The 20,483-nt window shown below is 40.8% G+C and overlaps 1 protein-coding gene across 1 annotated transcript; it reads right to left on the reverse strand.

Moving 5' to 3' along the window:
• Window positions 1-18,957: 18,957 nt before the first annotated feature.
• Window positions 18,958-20,084, reverse strand: LOC102441276 (melanoma-associated antigen B10-like). Its single transcript, XM_014453102.1, is given in 2 exon segments — window positions 18,958-19,617; window positions 19,620-20,084. Coding segments are annotated over 2 exon segments (1,125 nt in total).
• Between the last annotated feature and the right edge of the window lie 399 nt (window positions 20,085-20,483).

The following is a 20,483-nucleotide window of genomic DNA, read 5'->3' on the forward strand; positions in this document are numbered from 1 at the left end:
GCCCTGGTCAGCTGCTCAACTTCTCAGCTAAAACTTTCTACTTAGCACCTGGGCTTCTCAGTTACCGCCTTTGAGTCAGTAAAACAGACCTGAGGGAAAAGGGTTACCAGACCTGGGTCTCATCACTTGAGCTTCTCTTCTAATTAATGCAACGTGGGATTCGGGTGCAGACTTTTCTTCCGTGGGTCCTTGCCCTACAAGGTTTGAAGAATAAACTCGCGGACTAAAGGCTTCTTTAATAAAAATGTAGAAGTTTATTGGAAACATATACAAATTCCATCTGGGCAGGGGTGTCCCCAAAGAGGACCCCCCGGGGAGGGGCCCCCAAATGGGAAAGGCTTGCTCTCTCTCTCTCTCTCTAATAGAAAAAGTCTAAATAATCTGGCTGAGTCCCTTTGTCTCCAGGTTTATAAAGGCTGCAGTTCTTTGTCTGAACCTGACCCTTTCTAATTGAACCCTTTTTAAAATTTAGGACCCCATGCTTTCCTCATTGGTCACTCTGCTACATAGTATTAATTTCCAAGTAAAAAGCCCACGTGGTGCCCTTCACATATCCATCTTATCTGTTCAAGTTGGGGTTGCTTTTGATCTCCCTGATGGCTCTCTCAGTTGTCCTGGCCTGGGATGTTTTATTACCCCTATGGCTGTCCCAGCTGCTCAGGTCAGGGCTGCTTTTGATCTACCTTAAGGTTGCTTTAATTGCTCATTCCAAAGATACCTCTGTCCTTCCTGCCCCGCCCCTCCTGTCTCCCTAATTAAGCTAGCTAGCTAACCCTTATCATTAAGACTCAGTTTCTTCAAATGCTTGCTTCCTTGGGTTTGTAGTGCCTTCAAACAAAATATTGAATATCTTCAAGCCTTCGTAGTTTTTCCCAGCAGGATGGTTGAGTAGAAAAGGTTGGTGTATCATTAATGGAAGCAGATAGCTTAATACGTACTGTTTTGGGGAAATATGTTTTTGTTTTTAGTTGTTTTTTTTTCTCCTATAGCCCATTAAGTCAATCTTTATATCAATAAGATAAAATAAATTCATGGCAACAATCTACCCAAGCAGTGAAACTTTTCTTTTGTCCTTCTTTGTTTAATGCACTCCAATTAATTTTTTTTTATTGATTACCTGAATGTTTTCCCAGTTTCCAACATGAGCCAGATATGGATTATGTGGTGGAGGTACATTATTGGTTTATAGCCTAGTGAAAAGCAAACAAGTAAATATGAAGTATATTGCAGGTGATATGTTCTGCAGCAGTAGTAATCAGAATATTACCTACAAGAGGCCCAGTGCACAAAATTCGTGCACGAGTAGGGTCCCTAGGCCTGGCCAAGCAATCAGGGTCAATCACGGCCTTCCTTCCCCCAGCTGGCCGAGGTTCCTTCATTTTGCGCCACCCCCTGGTAGTCAGTGCACTACATAGTGAGTGGTCAAACTTTTGGTTAGTTAAACTCTCGAGGGGACATTTTGCATATTAACCTTTTATTATATAGGATGCCACTTTACATTATGTTCAGTTGCTGCTCTAGGAGCTAGCATGTGAATCCTTTACTTATGTTGGTCTACTTCTACTTAAGATGGTACCACTTTGTGTAAATGTAACTTCACAACAGTATAATCCATTTGCTCTTTCCTTTGTTCTCTTTTGCCATATATTTTAATTCTTTTATTGACACATCAGTTGTTAATTATAATTTATGCATGCCTTATAATTTTGGTTAAGGGGTTAAATTAAATGAAAAAATCTTAAACTTACAATTTGATGAATTTGCACATGATCTTTTCTATACAGTTCTACTTCCCATTTTTGTTTTGAGTCATTGTCTTTTATTGAAATAGAAAAAATAGCCTTTAATAGTTCTCTACATATTTTCCCTCTTGAAATGTGGGGTTCAGGGTTCTTGTCCTCACAAAGTTTGAAGAATAAACTCGTGGACAAAAAGGCTTCGTTAATAAAAAATGTAGAAGTTTATTGGAAGCAGATAATAACTCCATCTGAGCAGAGGTGTCCCTAAAGGGGACCCCATGGGGAGGCCCCCCAAGGGTGCTCCCCATTTCTCTCCCCTTTATCTTGCTGGTTGGAGTTGCCTTTGATCTCTTGACTGCTCAGGCCAGAGATATCTCTGTCCTTGGCTTATGGCTGTTTTAACTGCTCAGGCCAGAAATGTTTTCATCTGCCCGGACCCCCTCTTCCTGTGGCATTTCTCTATCCTCTGTATAAGTAAGATAAGCACCCTGGCATCTTCAAGTCTCCATCTATGTATTCCTTTCCCATGGACCCTCCTCATTCCCTAAACCTTCCTAATTAAACAGTTAGCTAACACATTCACTCTAAAGACCGCTTCATTTTTTTCCTGTAGTTCTCAATTTCTATCAGGTGTCATTTGCTGGCAGCCTGAAGAACTTCCTATAGCAGTGGTTCTCAACCTTCTGGCCCTTTAAATACAGTTCCTCATGTTGTGACCCAACCATAAAATTATTTTCGTTGCTACTTCATAACTGTAATGTTGCTACTGTTATGAATCATAATGTAAATATCTGATATGCAGGATGGTCTTAGGCAACCCCTGTGAAAGGGTTGTTCGACCGCCAAAGGGGTCGTGACCCACAGGTTGAGAACCGCTGTCCTATAGCATTATTTACAGTTGAACCTTGGTTCTCAAACTTACTAGTTCAGGAAGGCTGTTCAAAAAGCGATTTGTTCAAAACCGAATCTTTTTTTTCCATTGGAAATAATGTAAATTGAACTAATCCATTCCAGATCCCCCTGTTTTAACCTCTCTTGTATACAGTACGTGTCTAATGTACTCTTTAATCTATAAACACCTTAAAAACAAAAAGGACATGAAATATAAGTGCAAATTTAACAAAAAGTAAATGGAATGTACAATAAAAAATAAACATTTACATACACACTAGAATTTACTTTTAATATTGAGAGCCATTGATGACTGACTGTGGAGAGGGATGGAGGAGTAGAGGGATGTTGTTGTTTGGAAGGGGAGTCCCTTCCATAAAAATGTCAGGTAGCTGTTCTTCTGGGGTGCTTTCTCTGTTTTGTCTCTTTGTTCCACTAGAACTTGCTTTAGGCTCCCTGGGCCTCTGTCTCACTAGAAGCCTATCCAATGAGGTTTGTTTTTGCCTGCATTTTAACACTTGCCTGAAATGAAACACTGCATTGTTGTTGAACAAGTTTATAGCATTGAACAAGTGTATAGCATTGTTTGCTATTTCTTTGTCATGGTGATATTTCTCAATAAATATTCACAGCACAATTTACAGAGATGTTAACAACATGAGGTTTAGCAATGAACTGACTCTTACTTGCCCATTCTGCCCCTTGTTTGTTGGTTGAGAGGCTCTTGACTCATCATACAGGTATCAGCATGAAAGGGTTGTCAGGTTGAGAACCTAGGAGAACTGAGGTTTAGTTCCACAATTGAGATATTTTCCCCTGTGAACAACTTGGTCAAGAACTGAATTGTTTGAGATGGGAGAGGTTTGAGAACCGAGGCTTAACTATATGTTGTAGATTGGCCAGCAACAAATTGGCTTAGGTTTATTTATGTGGCTATGTCATATTTCACTGTTTGAAAGGATAATTTTGTTGGGTATAGTATTCTGCCTTGAATGTTGCTTATTTCAGTATTAGAAAGATGCTGGTGCATTTTCTGTGGTTCTCAATGGGTTCTGTTGAGACAGCAGTCACCATTTAAATCATCATTCCTGGATGTGTATGTAATGTACTTTATTTCTTGGAAGTTTTTGACTGTTATACCTTTGTTCATGTCAATGATATTCTTTGTACTTCATATAAATGTCACTATATGAATACATGCACTGGGCCTCTAGTAGAATATAATTCTCCTATGGAAAAACATATTTCATAGGTGAAGTGATTTATATATAGTACATATAAGAATCCATTCACTAGCCCTGGCCAGTGTGGCTCATTTGGTTGAGTGTAGTGCCATGCAACAAAAAAGTTTGATTCCCAGTCAAGGGCACATGCTCAGGTTGCAGTTTGGTTCCCTGTCTGGAGTATACAGGAGGCAACCAATCGATGTTTCTCTCTCTCCCTCTTCCTTCCTCTCTCTTAAAAAATCAATAAAAACATGTTAAAAAAAGAATTAATTTATTAACAGGAAATGTATAGAACAAAAATAAAAGTAAAAGTTTATGGATATATATAGACCTGACATATAATAATTTTGGTATTCAAGTAATTACGAAAATATAGTCTTTTTACAGTTGTAAATAGAATTAAAATGCATACAAAAAATAAGGATGAATTGGTAATTCATATATTAAATATGCTTACTACTTAGTAGAAATTAAATAACAAGATACCCTTTTATATATTGATACCAAATTATAAATGGTTATTAAATGATCCTGGTTTTTGAAAATAATTTGGTGTTTTTCAGAAAATTATAAATTTGTCTACTTTTTTATATAGTAATTGTCTTTCTATGACTATATCTAACAGAACTTGTTAAATATGTGCATAAAGTATAGATGCAAAAAAGGCAAACAGCTATTTGTCAAATAACTTATGCTGTGTTAATACAGTGAATACTATGTAATTTTTATACCCAATCAAAATGGTTGTTGTGATAGTTGCTAATGTATTGCTAATGTTGAAATGCATAAGACAATATATATATAAATATATACTTATATATATATGTAGTCTATATAATTGCAGAAGATATATCAAAGGCATATTGCTAATAAAAGAGAGCAAGTTGTACTTTATTTGTGTACACAAGTTATTACTGTATTACTTATGCCAATGTTTTTGTATATACCTGTTCATATATATACTTCCCTGTTAATCATGGTTACTTGTATGAAGGATGCATTTCTTTTTTGGGGAAACTTACACTGAGCATATGCCAAATTGATATTTAGTAAAAGAAAACCAAATAAATATTCACATGAAATCATATCACTAATGACTTTCTGGAACTCTTTTCTTTTTCTTTCTCTTTTCCTTTTTCTTTTGTAAGGTAGTACAGAATAGGCAAGAAGTTATGTTTAAGGCCAGAAGTAGAACAGAGTTAAAAAAGAAGTAAGAAAGTATACAGAGAATTTATATAAAGAAAATAATATAATTTATAGTGAAATATTTAGAAGTACCTCACTTCTAATTACTTGGTAAGATCGTTAACCTAGGGACCATAAGTAAAATTGGCACAATGAATGCTCTTTAAAATTGCTCTGAAAGGATTAAGTAGCAAGTATATTGTGAAGTTTGTCATATATTTGGGGGCCTCCATTACCATGATATCAGAAAGAAAAATGATAACAATAATCAGAATATAATAATTCCTGAATTTTATCTGATAAATATATGACAAAACCTTTAAAATATTATAACCGGAAAATCAATGGGTCCATGCTGCCTGTCACTACGTGAGCCAATTCAGCAGAGACAGGGTTGAATCATATATGAGCCTTTATTCCAATACTGCCGGCAGTATGGGAGAGCAGCAGGTCATCCACAAAAATCTGCTCTGCACCCCACCATAAGCCAGCTGCTTATATTGGATAGGACAAGGATTACATGGGGAAGTAGGCAAAAGGGTATGCTAAATGGGCAGTTTATAGGTAATGCAGGCTGGAGATTTGCAATGACCTGAGGGTATGCAAAGGGCTTGCAGAGGGGGCGGGGTGTCTTCAAAGGCCTGGGGGCTCTGGTTTCTGCAGCACAGTTGTTAATCTTTCCATGACAATGGGCAGCTCCAAATGGGAGCTCACAGGCTGCATTTCCAGGTGAGCTCCCAGGTCCCTCATGCAACTCCCAGCCAGGTTAGAATGTGCCTTCTTTAATCAGAACAAAACAATCACAGTTAACAGCTGGTCCCCAATATTCTATTTCTGCCCCTATCAATATGGCCTTGTCTTGTAAGGTTTTTGTACCATTTCTTATGAGGTATATAATGATGCTTAGTAAGAATTTCTATTCTATAAAAATGTGTTTGGGTTTAACCCTATGGAATTCTGCAATCCTGCTAAATTCACTTATCAATGCTAATATATTTGCCTATAGATTGCTTTCCATAGCCTACAAATGATCATCTGCTCTGTGAATAAAGGTGATTTATTTTCATTCTTTCTAATCCTTATGCATTTTCTCGCATTTTTTTTCCTGTCTATTCCGTCCCTAAAATGTTTAATAGAACTGGTGATAGTAGGCATTCTTATCTCTTTTAGGACCTGGCCGGGGGGGGGTTCAGTATTTAACCACTAATGATATTTGCTGCAGTTCTCAGAGGTTTTTTTTTTTTTAAAAAAAACATAACTTGATGGTAAATTTTATCATATGATTTTTCTCTATCTATGGTAATAGTGACATGATGCTGTGCTTTCATTTGTTAGTTTCATTCCAAAGTGTTACTTCAACAATAATTCATGTTTGGATTCTACCCAGTTGGTTCATGGACTTATATAGCTGAAGCATGTTGGGGTTATGTATGTCACACATAAGTTGCTTTTTTTCCCCTAAGTATGGGTAGTGTGGTTACCTGAGGATATAAATCTTTGTTTTTAATTTTTTATAATGTCCTTCTCATCATGGTGTAAAGTTTATAAAGCTTACATGAATTATTTTGGAAAGTGTTTCTATTATTTCTATTATGTGAAAGAGCTTGTGCAAGATTGGTGTTATTTCTTATTATATGCAAAGTACCTGACTTCAGGTGCCAGGACTTGGAATTCATTTGTAAGAGTATTTTTCAATACTACAGGCATAGCTTGTCTGTGAGATACAGGACAATTGAGACTTCTTAAGTTTTCTTGATTTGTTATGCTGGGTTTTCTTGGAACATTCTCCTCTGGTCATATTTTTCTGACGGTTTTTTAAAATTATGAATGGGTGTTGAATTTTGTTAATAGTTTTTCTTCATGGATTGATATGATCATGGGATTTGTTTTCTTTAGCTTGTTTATATGGTAGGCTACATTGATTGATTTTCAGTTATTGAACCAGCCTGATAAACACGGAGATAAAACCACTTCGTCATGGTGTATAATATACATATACTAGAGGCCTAGTGCACGAAATTCGTGCATGGATAGGGTCCCTAGGCCTGGCCAGCTATCAGGGCCTTCCAGCTGCTGGCTGGGGCATTCCTTTATTTCATGTCACCCCCTGGTGGGAAGTGCACTTCATAGCGAGTGATAGAACTCCCAATCTCCCGGTTGAACTCCCGTGGAGACACTTTGCATATTAGTCATATCTCCTATCTAATAAAGAGGGAATATGCTAATTGACCCTCATGCCGTTGCAAAGATGGCGGCATCCACAGCTAATAAGGAGGAAATATGCTAATTGATGCCCCGCCCTCAAATATGGCTGTGCCCATAGCCAATAAGGAGGGATATGAAAATTGACTGCCATGCCTTCAAAGATGGCAGCACCCACAGCCACAAGATGGCGGCACCCAGTCCTCTTAGCCCCATCAGGGCGGCAGGTGTGCGGCAAGGCCAGGCCTGTCCCATGCACCTGCCTCTGGAGTCCCCCAGTCCCCTCAGCTCCCCAGCCGCCCAGAGCCACCTGAGGCACAGGAAAGCCTTGGATGGCGGCTGCCCAGCTGTCCAGGCCTGCCCAAGGCTCAGGTAACCAGGGCCAGGCAAGGCTTGCGCTGCCGGCAGTAGCAGCAGCAGAGGTGTGATGGGGTGTCACATTCCCCTGATCACCGGGTTGCCTCCCACCCCTGTGGGCTCCTGGACTGTGAGAGGGGACAGGCCAGGCTGAGGGACCCCCTCCTCCAGTGCATGAATTCTCATGCACCGCGCCTCTAGTGTGTACACACACACACACACACACACACACTAGGGCCCGATGCACAAAATTCATGTAAGAGTAGGCCTTCCAGGACCTGGGCTTCCCTCTGGTTGCTGGCACCTGGGACCTGATAGTTGGTGGCCTGGGCCTCCCTCTTTGGGGCAATCATAGAGTCCCCGATTGATCGCCCTGCTAGCCAGTGGCCTGGACCTCCTTCTGTGGGGCAATCATGGGGCGATGGCCGGGTCCCCGACCAATCGCATTGCACCTGCCTTGGCTGGCCTGTGGGTGTCATAGAGTGGTTCCGGATGGTCATCTGGATGGTCGTTCTGCTGTTCAGCTGTTCGGTCAATTTGCATATTATGCTTTTATTATATAAGATAATTCTATTTGCTAATATTTTATTAAGGATTTTGTGTCTGAATTCAAGGGATATTGGTCTGTAGTTTTCTTTTTTGTACTTTCTGTCTCATTTTGTTTTCAGGGAGTGGAAGTCAAGGCTCCCCACAAGCTATCCATTTTTGGGTAGAGTGCTCTTTGCCATCCATCAAGGATGAAAGTCCCAGACATGTATTGAACCATCTCTACAACTTTGAAGGGCATTTTAGGGTGACAGCATAGTGAGGTTGGAAGTTTAGGCTCCCTACTTGTCCTTTACTGGCATGGATGAGGATGGTGTTAGACTATAATGCGGCTCTTGTCTAAAAGTTTGTGTATTGTTAGGGTGTTCCTTTTCCAGCCTTTTGTCTACATAAAGCAGGCTTCTGTTGCAGCTTTTTGTCTGAATCCTTTGGCATTTCTGTGCTGCCAGATTTTTCAGCTGCAGTTCTGGAAATGTATAAGGCAAAACAAAACAAAACAAAATGGGAAGGGGGTGTTTTGTTCATTGGGTTCTGAGGTCCCTAACTAATCTCTCATCTCCAACTTTCAGAGCCCGGTTTATTTCATAGATAGCATCCAGATTTTTAGCCGTATTTAAGAGAAAGAAGGAAAGTATGTCTATTCCATCTTCTTAGAAGCAGATATCCAACATTTTTGTGGCCAGTGATCTTCATAAGCAGTAGATTTGATTTTACCATCATTTGCATAATTTCTTTCAATTGAATTATTTCATTCATCTCATAAATGTTTCTCCAGTTCCCACCATGTGCCAGGTGTGGGCCATGTGTGGCAGTTACATTATGGAGAGACAGCTTAGTGGGAAAACAGACAAGCAAACATGCAGTATATTATAGAAGATAATTTTGTGGCCATTTGTAATGCATTAACAAGAACTAGCATATTTTTAGTGGCTTCTCAGGGGATTGATATATATATTTTAAATATGTTTTTCTTGATTTCAGAGAGGAATAGACAGGGAGAGAGAGATATAAACATCAGTGCTGAAAGAGAATCATTGATTGGCTGCCTCCTGCACGCCCCCCACTGGGGATCAAGCCCACAAACCTGGCATGTGCCTGTGACCGGAATCAAACTCAGGACCCTTCAGTCCGCAGGCTGATGCTCTCTATACACTGAGCCAAACCAGCTAGGGCTCAAGGGATTGTTGTTTGAATTCCTTTTTTGATCTTAGAGTTATATATGTTTTCTGTAATATACAATACTTTTATTCTTTGGCAAAATATATTTTACATGCAAAATGATTTATATAAGCATAACACATATAATCAATTAGGTATAGAACATAAGTGAAAGCAGTGAGTGTTTGTGCATCTATATCTTCCTGTCTAGCTAGACTTCATATATGTATAATAATTTTGGTAATCAAGTAATTAGAAAATGATAAAGTACTTTTAAAATAGAATTATTATGCTAAGCAAAATAAGCCAGTCAGAGAAAGACAAATACCTTATTATCTCACTAATATGTGGAAACTAATGAACAAAATAAACTGACGAACAAAATAGAACCAGAAGCATGGGTACATGGAACAGACTGACAGAGGTCTGAGGGAAGAGGGAGCATGGGACTGGATGAAAGAAGGTGAAGAGATTAGCCAAAGAAGATGTGCAAGCTCATGGACACAGACAGTAGTGTGGTGAGGGCCAAGGGGTTAGGTGGGAGCTGGGTGGAGGTGGGCAATGGGGGGTGGGAATGGGGGACATCTGTAATAGTGTCAACAATAAAAATTTTAAATTAAAAAAATGGAATTAGTAACATCCATCAAAGGATATACAAAAATAAATATAAATGGGCAATTACCTATTAAGCATGCTTTATACTTGATGTAAATTATTTAAGTAACAGGATATCTTTTTTATATTAAAACCTAGATTTTTGGGAAAAGTTTCTGTATTTTTTAACCATGTTACAAATTTATCTACAATGTACACATTATTCACCATCTACAACTATATCAGACACAGCTACTCACATATGTGCATTAAAGTATCCTATATAATAAAAGCCTAAGATGCTAAGTGTCCAGTCATCCAGTTGTCTGTTCAACCAATCAAAGTGTAATATGCTAATGATATACTAAAGCTGCTCAACCACTCGCTATGATGCGCACTGACCACCAGGGGCAGACACTCTGACCCGTAGGTTAGCTTGCTGCTGGGGTCCGTCGATCGGGACTGAGCGAGATGGGCCAGACACACCCTGGAGCCCTCCCACACTCCTTCCCCAGCTGGCCAACCTCCCACGTTCTTCCACAGCCCCAATCATGCACCGGTGGGTTCCCTCTGCCTGGCCTGTGCCCTCTCGCAATCCGGCTGAGGGAACCACCCACCGCTATGTGCATGAATTTTGTGCACCGGGCCTCTAGTGGATAAATAAAAGTTAAAACAGCTATTTTTGATAAATTATATTATGTGTATACCATGAATACTATGCAGTATTTACAACTAATTAAGAAGATGTTACATATTTACAAAATATATCTTCAAGGTGTATTGCTAATGAAGAAATCAGATTGTAATTTATATACAGAAATGCATACAGTTATGTAAATATATTATTCATGTTAATTTATGTATGTGTCTATGTCTGTTATACTTCTCAGCTAATCACAATTAATTCTGAAAAGTATTTTATATCATCATTTTTTGGAAAATTTTAGACTGTATACATGCCATCTATGTATGCTACAGACTGTATGTTTGTGATGACAGGAGGTGAGGACTTTGGGAGGTCCCAGAGAGCTCCCTCATAACTTCTACCATATGAAGTTACAGGGAAATATGACCATCTATGAATCAGGAAGTGGGCTGTCACCAGACACTGAATCTGATGGCACCTTGATCTTGGACTTACCAGCCTCTAGAACAGTGATGGCGAACCTTTTGAGCTCGGCATGTCAGCATTTTGAAAAACCCTAACTTAACTCTGGTGCCGTGTCACATATAGAAATGTTTTGATATTTGCAACCATAGTAAAACAAAGACTTATATTTTTGATATTTATTTTATGTATTTAAATGCCATTTAACAAAGAAAAATCAACCAAAAAAATGAGTTTGCCTGTCACCTCTGACATGCGTGTCATAGGTTCGCCATCACTGCTCTAGAGCTTTGAGAAATAAATTTCTATTGTTTGTAAGCTACCTAGTCTATGCTATTTTGTTATGTTGGTCTGACGGGACCAAGATAACATACATAATTAAAGATATAAGTAAAAAATAAAATAAAACATGTTATGATGCTATATCATCAGTAAAACTTAAAGGATCTCCACTCTGCTTTCTTATGTTAAAGTAGTCCAGAATGAGATAAGACATTATGAAGAAGTTAGACAGGAGATTTAGAAAAGAGGAAGGGAAAATAATAAGCAAAATTAAATAAGATATGAGGAAAAATAATTTAATTTGTAACATTGAACTCGTAGTAATATCATTAAACAAGGATTATTAGAAAATTGGTCACAAAGAATAATCTGTTTTGTTATCCTAGTAGAATTAAATGTCGAGTGTATAGTAAATATCTTAGGGTCTCTATTACCATAATAGAAAAATAAAATGACAACAATAAGGGTTAAAACCTTCTCAAGTTTTATCTGATCAGTATATAGAAAAAGGCTTAAGGATATAACCTTATACTATAGGATTTTTGTGCCATTTTTCCCTTTTTTAAATTTATTTTTTATTTAAGTATAGTTGGTATACAATCGTATATTGGTTATATTAGTTTCAGGTGTACAATATAGTGATTCAACATTTTTATGAGTCATTTCTTATGATATATGTAAAAAGGTTAGTAGCAATTGATGTTCTCTGAAAACTGTGTTAATATTTAACTGTATGGAATCCAAAAGTCTTGCTAAATTTACTATTTAATTTCAATTATCTGTGAGGGAGGTTTTTAATATTTCACTACTAGATATGATATTTGCTGTTATATATATATATATATATATATGTGTGTGTGTGTGTGTGTGTGTGTGTGAGAGAGAGAGAGAGAGAGAGAGAGAGAGAGAGAGAGAGAGAGAGAGAGAGAGAGAGAGAGAGGAAGGGAGAGGGAGAGAGAGATAGAAACATCAATGATGAGAGAGTATCATTGATCAGCTGCCTCCTGCATGCCCCACACTGGGATCAAGCGCACAACCCAAGAATATGCCCTGACAGGGAATCTTGACACTCAACCACTGAACCACGCCAGTCAGGCTATGTGCTGTACTTTTAAAGTATTTTTTTAAATCTTTACTGGATGATAAACTTGGGTATATTGTTTCTCTCTATTGCGATGGTGATAGGATTTTGCCTTTTGTTTCATGATAGTTGTTTAATGCTGAGATTTTTTATCTCACTAGATTTCATTCTTGGTTTAAACCTAGGATGTTCCTGGGGTTGCTATAGCTGAAGTAGCTTTGTTTTTTATTTGTCAAATATAAGTTGTGCTTTTGGGGTGAAGCAGGATTTCATAAGGCATATATACCATTGATTTTTTCTAACTTTTATTTTCCTTATCATTTTGGTGTAATGTTTATAGGGGTCACACAAAGCATTTTGGGAAACATTTTTACTATTTCTACTATTTGGAACAGCTTGCGTGAAATGGCTGTTATTTCTTTTTCCATTTTACTGTATGGAAAAGTTTATGACTGTAGTCACTAGCACATGAGATTCGTTTGTAGGAAGGCATTTTATGATAGACATACTTTATTTACAAGATATCAGACAATTGAGATTTTGTAAGTTTTATTGTTCATCAAGCTATGTCTTCCTTGGAATTTTCTCTTTTCATAGATCAACCTCAGTGTTGCTGGGATTTGGCATGAGGATTTCCTTTTCATCGCTTTTATTGAATCCATGATTCTTCTTTTTCATCTGGGTTTTTTCTTAATCAGTCCAGCCAGAGGTTTATGTAAGTCCCCTTCCTCCCCTCCACCCATCCCCCATGCCCCCCAAAAAGTTTTAGCTTTTTCAATTTTCTCTTTGTATTTCTTATTATGTCATTCAGAGAACTTACTTTTATTGTTTCCTTTCTATTACTAGATACTAATCTTTTATAGACTATATGATTTGAAAATATTTTCTGTGACCCAGCTGGTGTGGCTCAGTGGTTGAGCATCAACCTATGAACCAGGAGATCATGGTTTGATTCCCAGTCAAGGCACAATTCTCTCTCATCACTGATGTTTCTATCTCTCTCGCCCTCTCTCTTCCTCTCAGAAATCAATAAAAATATATTTTAAAAATATATTTTCTCCAAATCTGTAACTTGTCTGTTCATACTCTTACCTGAGGATGAAACATTTTAAATAGTAAAATCTTTAAATAATATGGAGTCCAAATTATCAAATTTTTCCTTTATGGGTCATGTTGTTGGTACTGAGGCTAGTCCTTATTGCCGCTATTTTGAAAAAAAAAAATTACATTTCAATGTATGATCCAGTATAAGCTAATTTTTGTATAAGTTGTGGGATTTAAATAGAAGTTTATATTTTTGTCTATGGATATCCCATTGCTAGAACACCATTTATTGAAAAGTTTATTTTTTTCTCCATTAAATTGCTCTTCCAGCTTTATAAAAAACTAGAGGTCCATTGCAGGAAGATTCCTGCAAGAATAAGGCTTCCTGTGGCTGGAGCGAAGCAGAGAAGGGAGCCAAACCCGCCAAGGCAGGCTTCACTCCCACCTCTGCCGCCCCGCTTGCTTCCCTCCCGTCTCCGCCGCCCTGCTTGCTTCTCCGCAGCTTCACTCCCTTCTGCAGCGCTGAGCTTCCTTCTATGTTGTCTTCAGTCTTCGCTCCATGCTTGTGTATGCAAATTAACCGCCATCTTTGTTGGATTAATTTGCATACTCATCTGATTGGCTGGTGGGCATAGTGGAGCGACACCAATTTGTATGTTTCTCTTTTATTAGTGTAGATCAGTTGGCTGTACTGGGGGCTATTTTTGGTATTCTTTCTGTTCCAGTGGTTTGTGTCTATCCTTCAGTTTCACATTGTTGTGATCACTGTAGCTATATAATATGCATTGAAATTAGGTAGAGTGATTCTTGCAAGCTCACAATTTTTATTCTACTTCCTTACTCTTATTATATACATATTAGAATAATCTTGTCTGTATCTTTAAAAAGCATTGTTATAATTTGATAGGCATAGGATTAAAGCAATATATCAATTTGGGAAGAATGGAAATGTTTATTTTACTATGTTGAGTCTTGTGATACATGATCATGGTATGTCTCACCATTTCTTTATATCTTAGATTTTTAAAATCAGTTTGTTGTAGTTTCAGATTACAAGGCCTGCACATATTTTGTTTGATTTCCACCTAAGCATTTCATTTTTTCAGCAATTTCACATTGTGTTGTATTTTAAATTTTATTGTCTACATGTTCATTGCTACTGTATAGAGATAAAATTGATTTTGCATGTTTACCTTGCAAACTTGCTGGACTTATGCTTAATGTATTATAATTTTGGTAATTGACTAATTATGAAAAGATAGAAGAGTATTAACGATGGAAGTAATAACATCTATCAAAGGATGTACAAAAATATAAATGAGCAATTACTTCTTTTTTTCTTTTTCTTTTGAGCAATTACTTCTTAAGTATGCTTTAAATTGACTATATATGTATTATTGCTACAGTAAGTAGAATAATAGTACCTATGCATATTTTGTGTTATGTTTGGTACTTGCTTAATGGATTGGTAGTTGAAGTTACTCCCTGTGGTCTACTTAGTTTTATACAGTCTCATTTCTTATCAATGTAACCTTGTGCATATTAGGTGTTGTTCAGTTGGCTCTTATTCCTGGCCACTCTAAGAGAGATGCCAACATGAACCCTCAAGAACTTCTGATTTGCCCTAACTGGTTTAGCTCAGTGGATAGAGCATCAGCCTGCGGACTGAAGGGTCCCAGGTTCGATTCTGGTCAAGGGTATGTACCTTGGTTGCGGGCACATCCCCAGTAGGGGGTGTGCAGGAGGCAGCTGATCGATGTTTCTCTCTCATCGATGTCTCTAACTCTCTATCCCTCTCCCTTCCTCTCTGCAAAAAATTAATAAAATATATTTTTTAAAAAAGAACTGATCTGGTAGGAGTGATAAAACCAATTTATCACAAGTGAGGTACCGTGTAGAAGCAATATAGCTACAATTTATGGTAAGCTGGAGTGAGAATGGGGTTACCACCCTACTGTGATCCCTCAGGAGTTTGTCTCACTGCTCACTGGAGACATTTTGGAAGGAAGTTATCAACAGCGTACTATTCTAGCACATATATGTAAGAAAAAGTCTAGAAAAAAATTTAAAAATTATACACACAGGGTTTGTATTTGTGGTTACTTAATAGGGCCTGAATTTTACAGGACCATAGAAAGGAGGCAGGGTCATGATTGCCCCCTATTTTTAGCATAAACAATATATGCACTATTTCTGTGGCAATTAGGCTATGTAAGGAAGGCTAACAACATAAATAGTAACCGTGTGTTATTCAGATAAGTAACTTCTAGTGAATGTAATGGAAGAAGCCTAAAATTTGAATGACCTAACACCACAAAGGTTTGTTTTTATGCACATTACGTTTGGCATGGGCAGGGGAGGTCCATGCTGTCAGGTGGCCCAGGGATGAAGGCTGCTCCAATGCATGTGATTCCACATCCTCAGCACAGGCTCTCAATGTTTGCCGCTGAATTGAACAGAAAGCAGGCACACTGACTCTCAAATGCCTTGGTCTGGAAATGATAAACTTTGCTTCCTGTTGACCAACAAGGTAAAAATTAAAATTCTACTGCAGCCCTAACCGGTTTGGCTCAGTGGATAGAGCGTTGGCCTGCAGACTGAAGGGTCCCGGGTTCGATGCCGGTCAAGGGCATGTACCTTGGTTGCGGGCACATCCCCAGTAGGGGGTGTACAGGAGGCAGCCGATAGATATTTCTCTCTCATCGGTGTTTCTGGCTCTCCCTCTCCCTTCCTCTCTGTAAAAAATCAATAAAATATATTTTAAAAAATAAACAAATTAAAAAAAATAAAATTCTACTGCAAAGAACCAGTGAATTCTGTGCCAAATCAGACTCTAGTCATCAGCAGATTGAAAACCCTTAGAATGTGATGGAGGCAGCCAGAGGGGCTGAGGAGAGGTGTGCAAACGTCCCCATCTGAAGTGAGGAATCCATGGAAAGGGCGGCTGCTGTCAGAGGGGTCCGCAGAGAAGGAGGGACCCTGCAGGGAGTTGGGAGGCTCCAGGTTGGGGAGGCAGGGGGCATGGGCTGTGTGTTCAGGGGAGCAGGGTGCAGCCTGCAGGGAGGATGTGGAGAAGAGCTGGGTGGCAGGACAGGTTCCAGTGTGGACAGGAGGCAGGCGCACTGGGGAAGACCCAGGGGAAGGGCGCTGTAATGCAGGAAAGGGCTGGGGCTGGGCACTTGTGCTGGGCCCAGGGCAGAGCAGCTCTCCAGGAGCCTCAGGGGAGGGGGCAGGAGGTCCCTGGGTAAATGAACCACAGACAATCCCTACATTGTGCTTCATTCTCATTTTCACCCCTTCTTTAGGCTTGCTCTCAGTACTTTAGCCACAGGCCTCTGCTTCCTGCCATCTGAGAAACATCATGGAATAGTGAGAAGAGAAATGAATGAAGACACAAGGCTGGGAGGAGTGGGTTCTTGACCAATTCAGACTAGGGCTCTGTCACTCACTAGCCTTGTGAATCCTGAACCTTTCCAAACCCTCTGAGCCTCGGATTCCTCATCAATGACTTGGGCCTGGTGCCTCCTTCCTTCTGGGACTGTTGGGGTGTGTGTGGTGTGTGTAAAGCACCTGGCACAGTGACTGGTGTGCATTGAGATTGCAAAGAATGGCAATTACTACTATGATTTTCTTGGACCTTAAATAAGACCCACCCTCCTGCTGAGATTTTTTTCTTTGTATTGTTGTTGTGTTAATCCAGGAGATATATGCAGTGCTAAAGAACAGCTAACAACTCTGCCAAAAATTCTGCTTAGCAAGAAAAAATACCTCAGCAAATCATTCCTCTTAGAGGACACAGTATTTAATTTGGATGTTAGGGGATCCCCCTCATCTGCATATAACACAAAGCTCCTAAAATGTGTGTCAAAAACAACTCTCCTTTCCTCCCTCCCAGCTGCCCTTTGCTCTGAATCACCCCATTTTTCATTCATTTAAGCTCTCCCCAAATCAAGGCCTCCCTTAGAGGTTGACAAATTTTGCTCAAGATAAACTGGCTAAGATCCTTTTTATGGAGCACACCCTGTTTCTCCCAGCCCAGGGCAAGGGGCGCCAGCAGAGCGGCTCCCTGGCACCCCGCCCTGAGGAAGTACTGCCCTGATTTCTCAGAAACTCCCTGGAGATGAGTCTGTGCCTTGTGTTCTGCTCTGGGTCCAAAGCCCAGGGCACCTTCCATCCCTGCCGCGCGGGGAGATTTCTCTCTGCTTCATCCAGGATCCCAGGCGCTGCTAAAAGCAGTTCTCCTCTGGAGGCTTAGCTCCTCAACTCTGAGACCCACCACGCAAGGGTCTGGCCCTGGCTCACCACACTCACACCCTCCTCTGAGGCCCCACCCACCTCCACATAGCATCACCGCCCACTGAAGGGACTGAGGCTTCCCAAGACCCCAGATTGTCTGCTCTTATCACGACCTCCCTCTTCTCCCCTCCTCATACTTTTCACTGGATTATTGTCTTAGAGGTATCTCACCATCTTCCTTTTACTGTAGCTGGTTCTAGCCTCCATCATTCTGGGGGCAGTAGCTCTGTCTTCTTTTTCTTACCATCGCCCCCCCTGGGTCCCCCCCCCCACCACCACCACCATGGAGCCTTCCCAAGAGCAGATGCTCAATCAATGCTTGAGAATTTTTTTTAAAAAAGGCAGTAACAATTCATCATGATTTCATTTCTGTTATGTACTTGAATAAACAAAGCAAGTGCAAGTATATAACTTTTATTTTATGGAACAGCAGAACACAAGGAATAAGGGAAACCAAGAATTAATCATTTTTTACTTTTCTCTGGATTTTTAATCACAACTATTTTGCCACTTATTTCTGTTACATTTCTAAGAAAATACATTTTCTAATGCCATGTTGTCTTGTTCCAGATCACTATGTAAGACAGAAGGTTACTCCATTTGTTTAGTAAAAAGCAAAACTCTTACTCTTAAGCCACATAAACAACGTTAAACCCATAACCAATATCATTTGTGCACTTAGATTCTGATGTTAATTAAACTTGTTTTAATGAATAACATTTGAAAACATTCAGCAACAATAGGTAAAGCAATAGTTTAATAACAGAACAGGAGCACAGATATGATGTGCACTGCGCTCCCCCCAGCACCCCTCACCCCCCCCCCCACCACTTTAAGCACAGAGTGAGGGAAGTGCTTCAGATTTCAATACATTTTTTATCACAACTATTTTGCCACTTATTTCTGTTACATTTCTAAGAAAATACATTTTCTAATGCCATGTTGTCTTGTTCCAGATCACTATGTAAGACAGAAGGTTACTCCATTTGTTTAGTAAAAAGCAAAACTCTTACTCTTAAGCCTCATAAACAACGTTAAATCCATAACTAATATCATTTGTGCATTTAGATTCTGACGCTAGTTACACTTGTTTTAAAGAACAGCATTTGAAAACATTCAGCAACAATAGGTAAAGCAATCGTTTAATAACAGAACAGGAGCACAGATATGATGTGCACTACGTTCCCCCCAGCACCCCTCACCCCCCACCACCACTTCAAGCACAGAGTGAGGGAAGTGCTTCAGATTTCAATACATGTGGGGGTTGCTGAAATGGGTGCTGGAAAGATCACAGGCCGGGGAGGCAGCACGAATCACAGCCGCGAATCTTTGGCGGGTTCTCTCCAGCTCATCCTGCAGGGCCTCTTCGTACCAGTGTGGGAAGGCGCTGGGCTGGGTATCATGAAGCTTGGCTAAGAACTCCAGCACCTCCATCTTGCTGGTCTCAGCGTAGGCTTGTGGGCCCCACAGGAACTCGTGGCTCGGGGGATCGCTGTGGGGCACCAGGCGGTACTCCAGGTACCCTTCTTTCACCAGATCTTCTGTGAGGAGCTTCGTGGGCTCCCCGTGGAGGTTGTGCTCCTTTCCAGCATGTATGCCCATCGCATTGAGGACATCCCAGATCTCTTCCTCAGTGGCGCAGTTGCCCTTCATGAAGATCACACAGAGGATGGTCATCAGGAGGCCCTTCTTGGGCATGATCTTCCCATGCAGACTGCTATCCCCTCTGTGGTGCAACTTGCTGACCAGGACATAGCTCTGCCCGGCCGGGTCGGCTTCCTTCACATCAATGCCGAAGGCCAGCACCATCAGCTCAGTGGCTCTCTTGAGGATCTCCTGGAAGTAAGACTTGTGCTTCCTGACGACGTGCTTCATCATGTCTTCCCTGGTGATGGGCTGCTTCATGTTATGAGCTGCTTCATGTTATACTTGCGCAGCATGAACTGCGCCAGCAGCATCGCCTTCTGGTCTAGAGGGCTCCTGCGAGGCTCATCAGACCGTGACCCTGCCCCGGAGACACCTGCCCCGGAGGCACCTCCCCCGGAGGCACCTGCACTTTCCTCGCTTTGGCTCTCGCTTTGGCTCTCACTTTGGCTCTCGCTTTGGCTCTCGGTACTGGTGGTTGTGGTATCAAAGCATGGCCATGCGATTCTTGCCTTGCGGGGAGAGGTAATGGCTGCTGTGGCTCCCTGAGGTTCCTGGGACAGCGCAGGCTCAGGGGTGCCCAGGGAAGACACCTCAGAAGAAGAGGAGGAGGAGGAGGACTCATCCCCCTCCTCTGTAGAGGTCTGGGCACTCAGGACTCTCCCAGCCTCCAGCTGGGCCTGTCGGCGTCTCTCTCGGGCCCGGCGCTTACTCTTCTTCCCCCGAGGCATGAGGACACTGAACAGGGGCAGCGGGCACCCGTGTGGCAGGAGAGGAAGTGATGTGGGCCCCTGGAGGAGGGAGAGTGAGATGGCGTGCGTGCCCTCAGCAGGGACATAGCAACTGGACCTTAACCCAGGCCATGTCTGCAGGGTCTGAGGGCAGTGATCCAGGCACCCACAGGGCTCCTGCTCCGCCCTACGACCCTGCAGAGGAAGTGAGGGTGCACCTTGGGCTGAGGGCAGGGCTGGCGGGGTTAGGCTTTGCGGGTCCCCTGTGTTCTGAGGTGGAGGATCCTCTCCTTCACAGGATCATCCTGTGGACCCACTGTTGGCAGGGCCCGGCCTCCTCCCCTCTCCACTGTGAACTAAACTCCTTACCCCAATGGCCTTACCCCTGTGAGGCCTGGG

This window comes from Myotis lucifugus, unplaced genomic scaffold (genome assembly GCF_000147115.1).
Source record: "Myotis lucifugus unplaced genomic scaffold, Myoluc2.0 scaffold_20, whole genome shotgun sequence".
NCBI classification, from domain to species: domain Eukaryota; kingdom Metazoa; phylum Chordata; class Mammalia; order Chiroptera; family Vespertilionidae; genus Myotis; species Myotis lucifugus.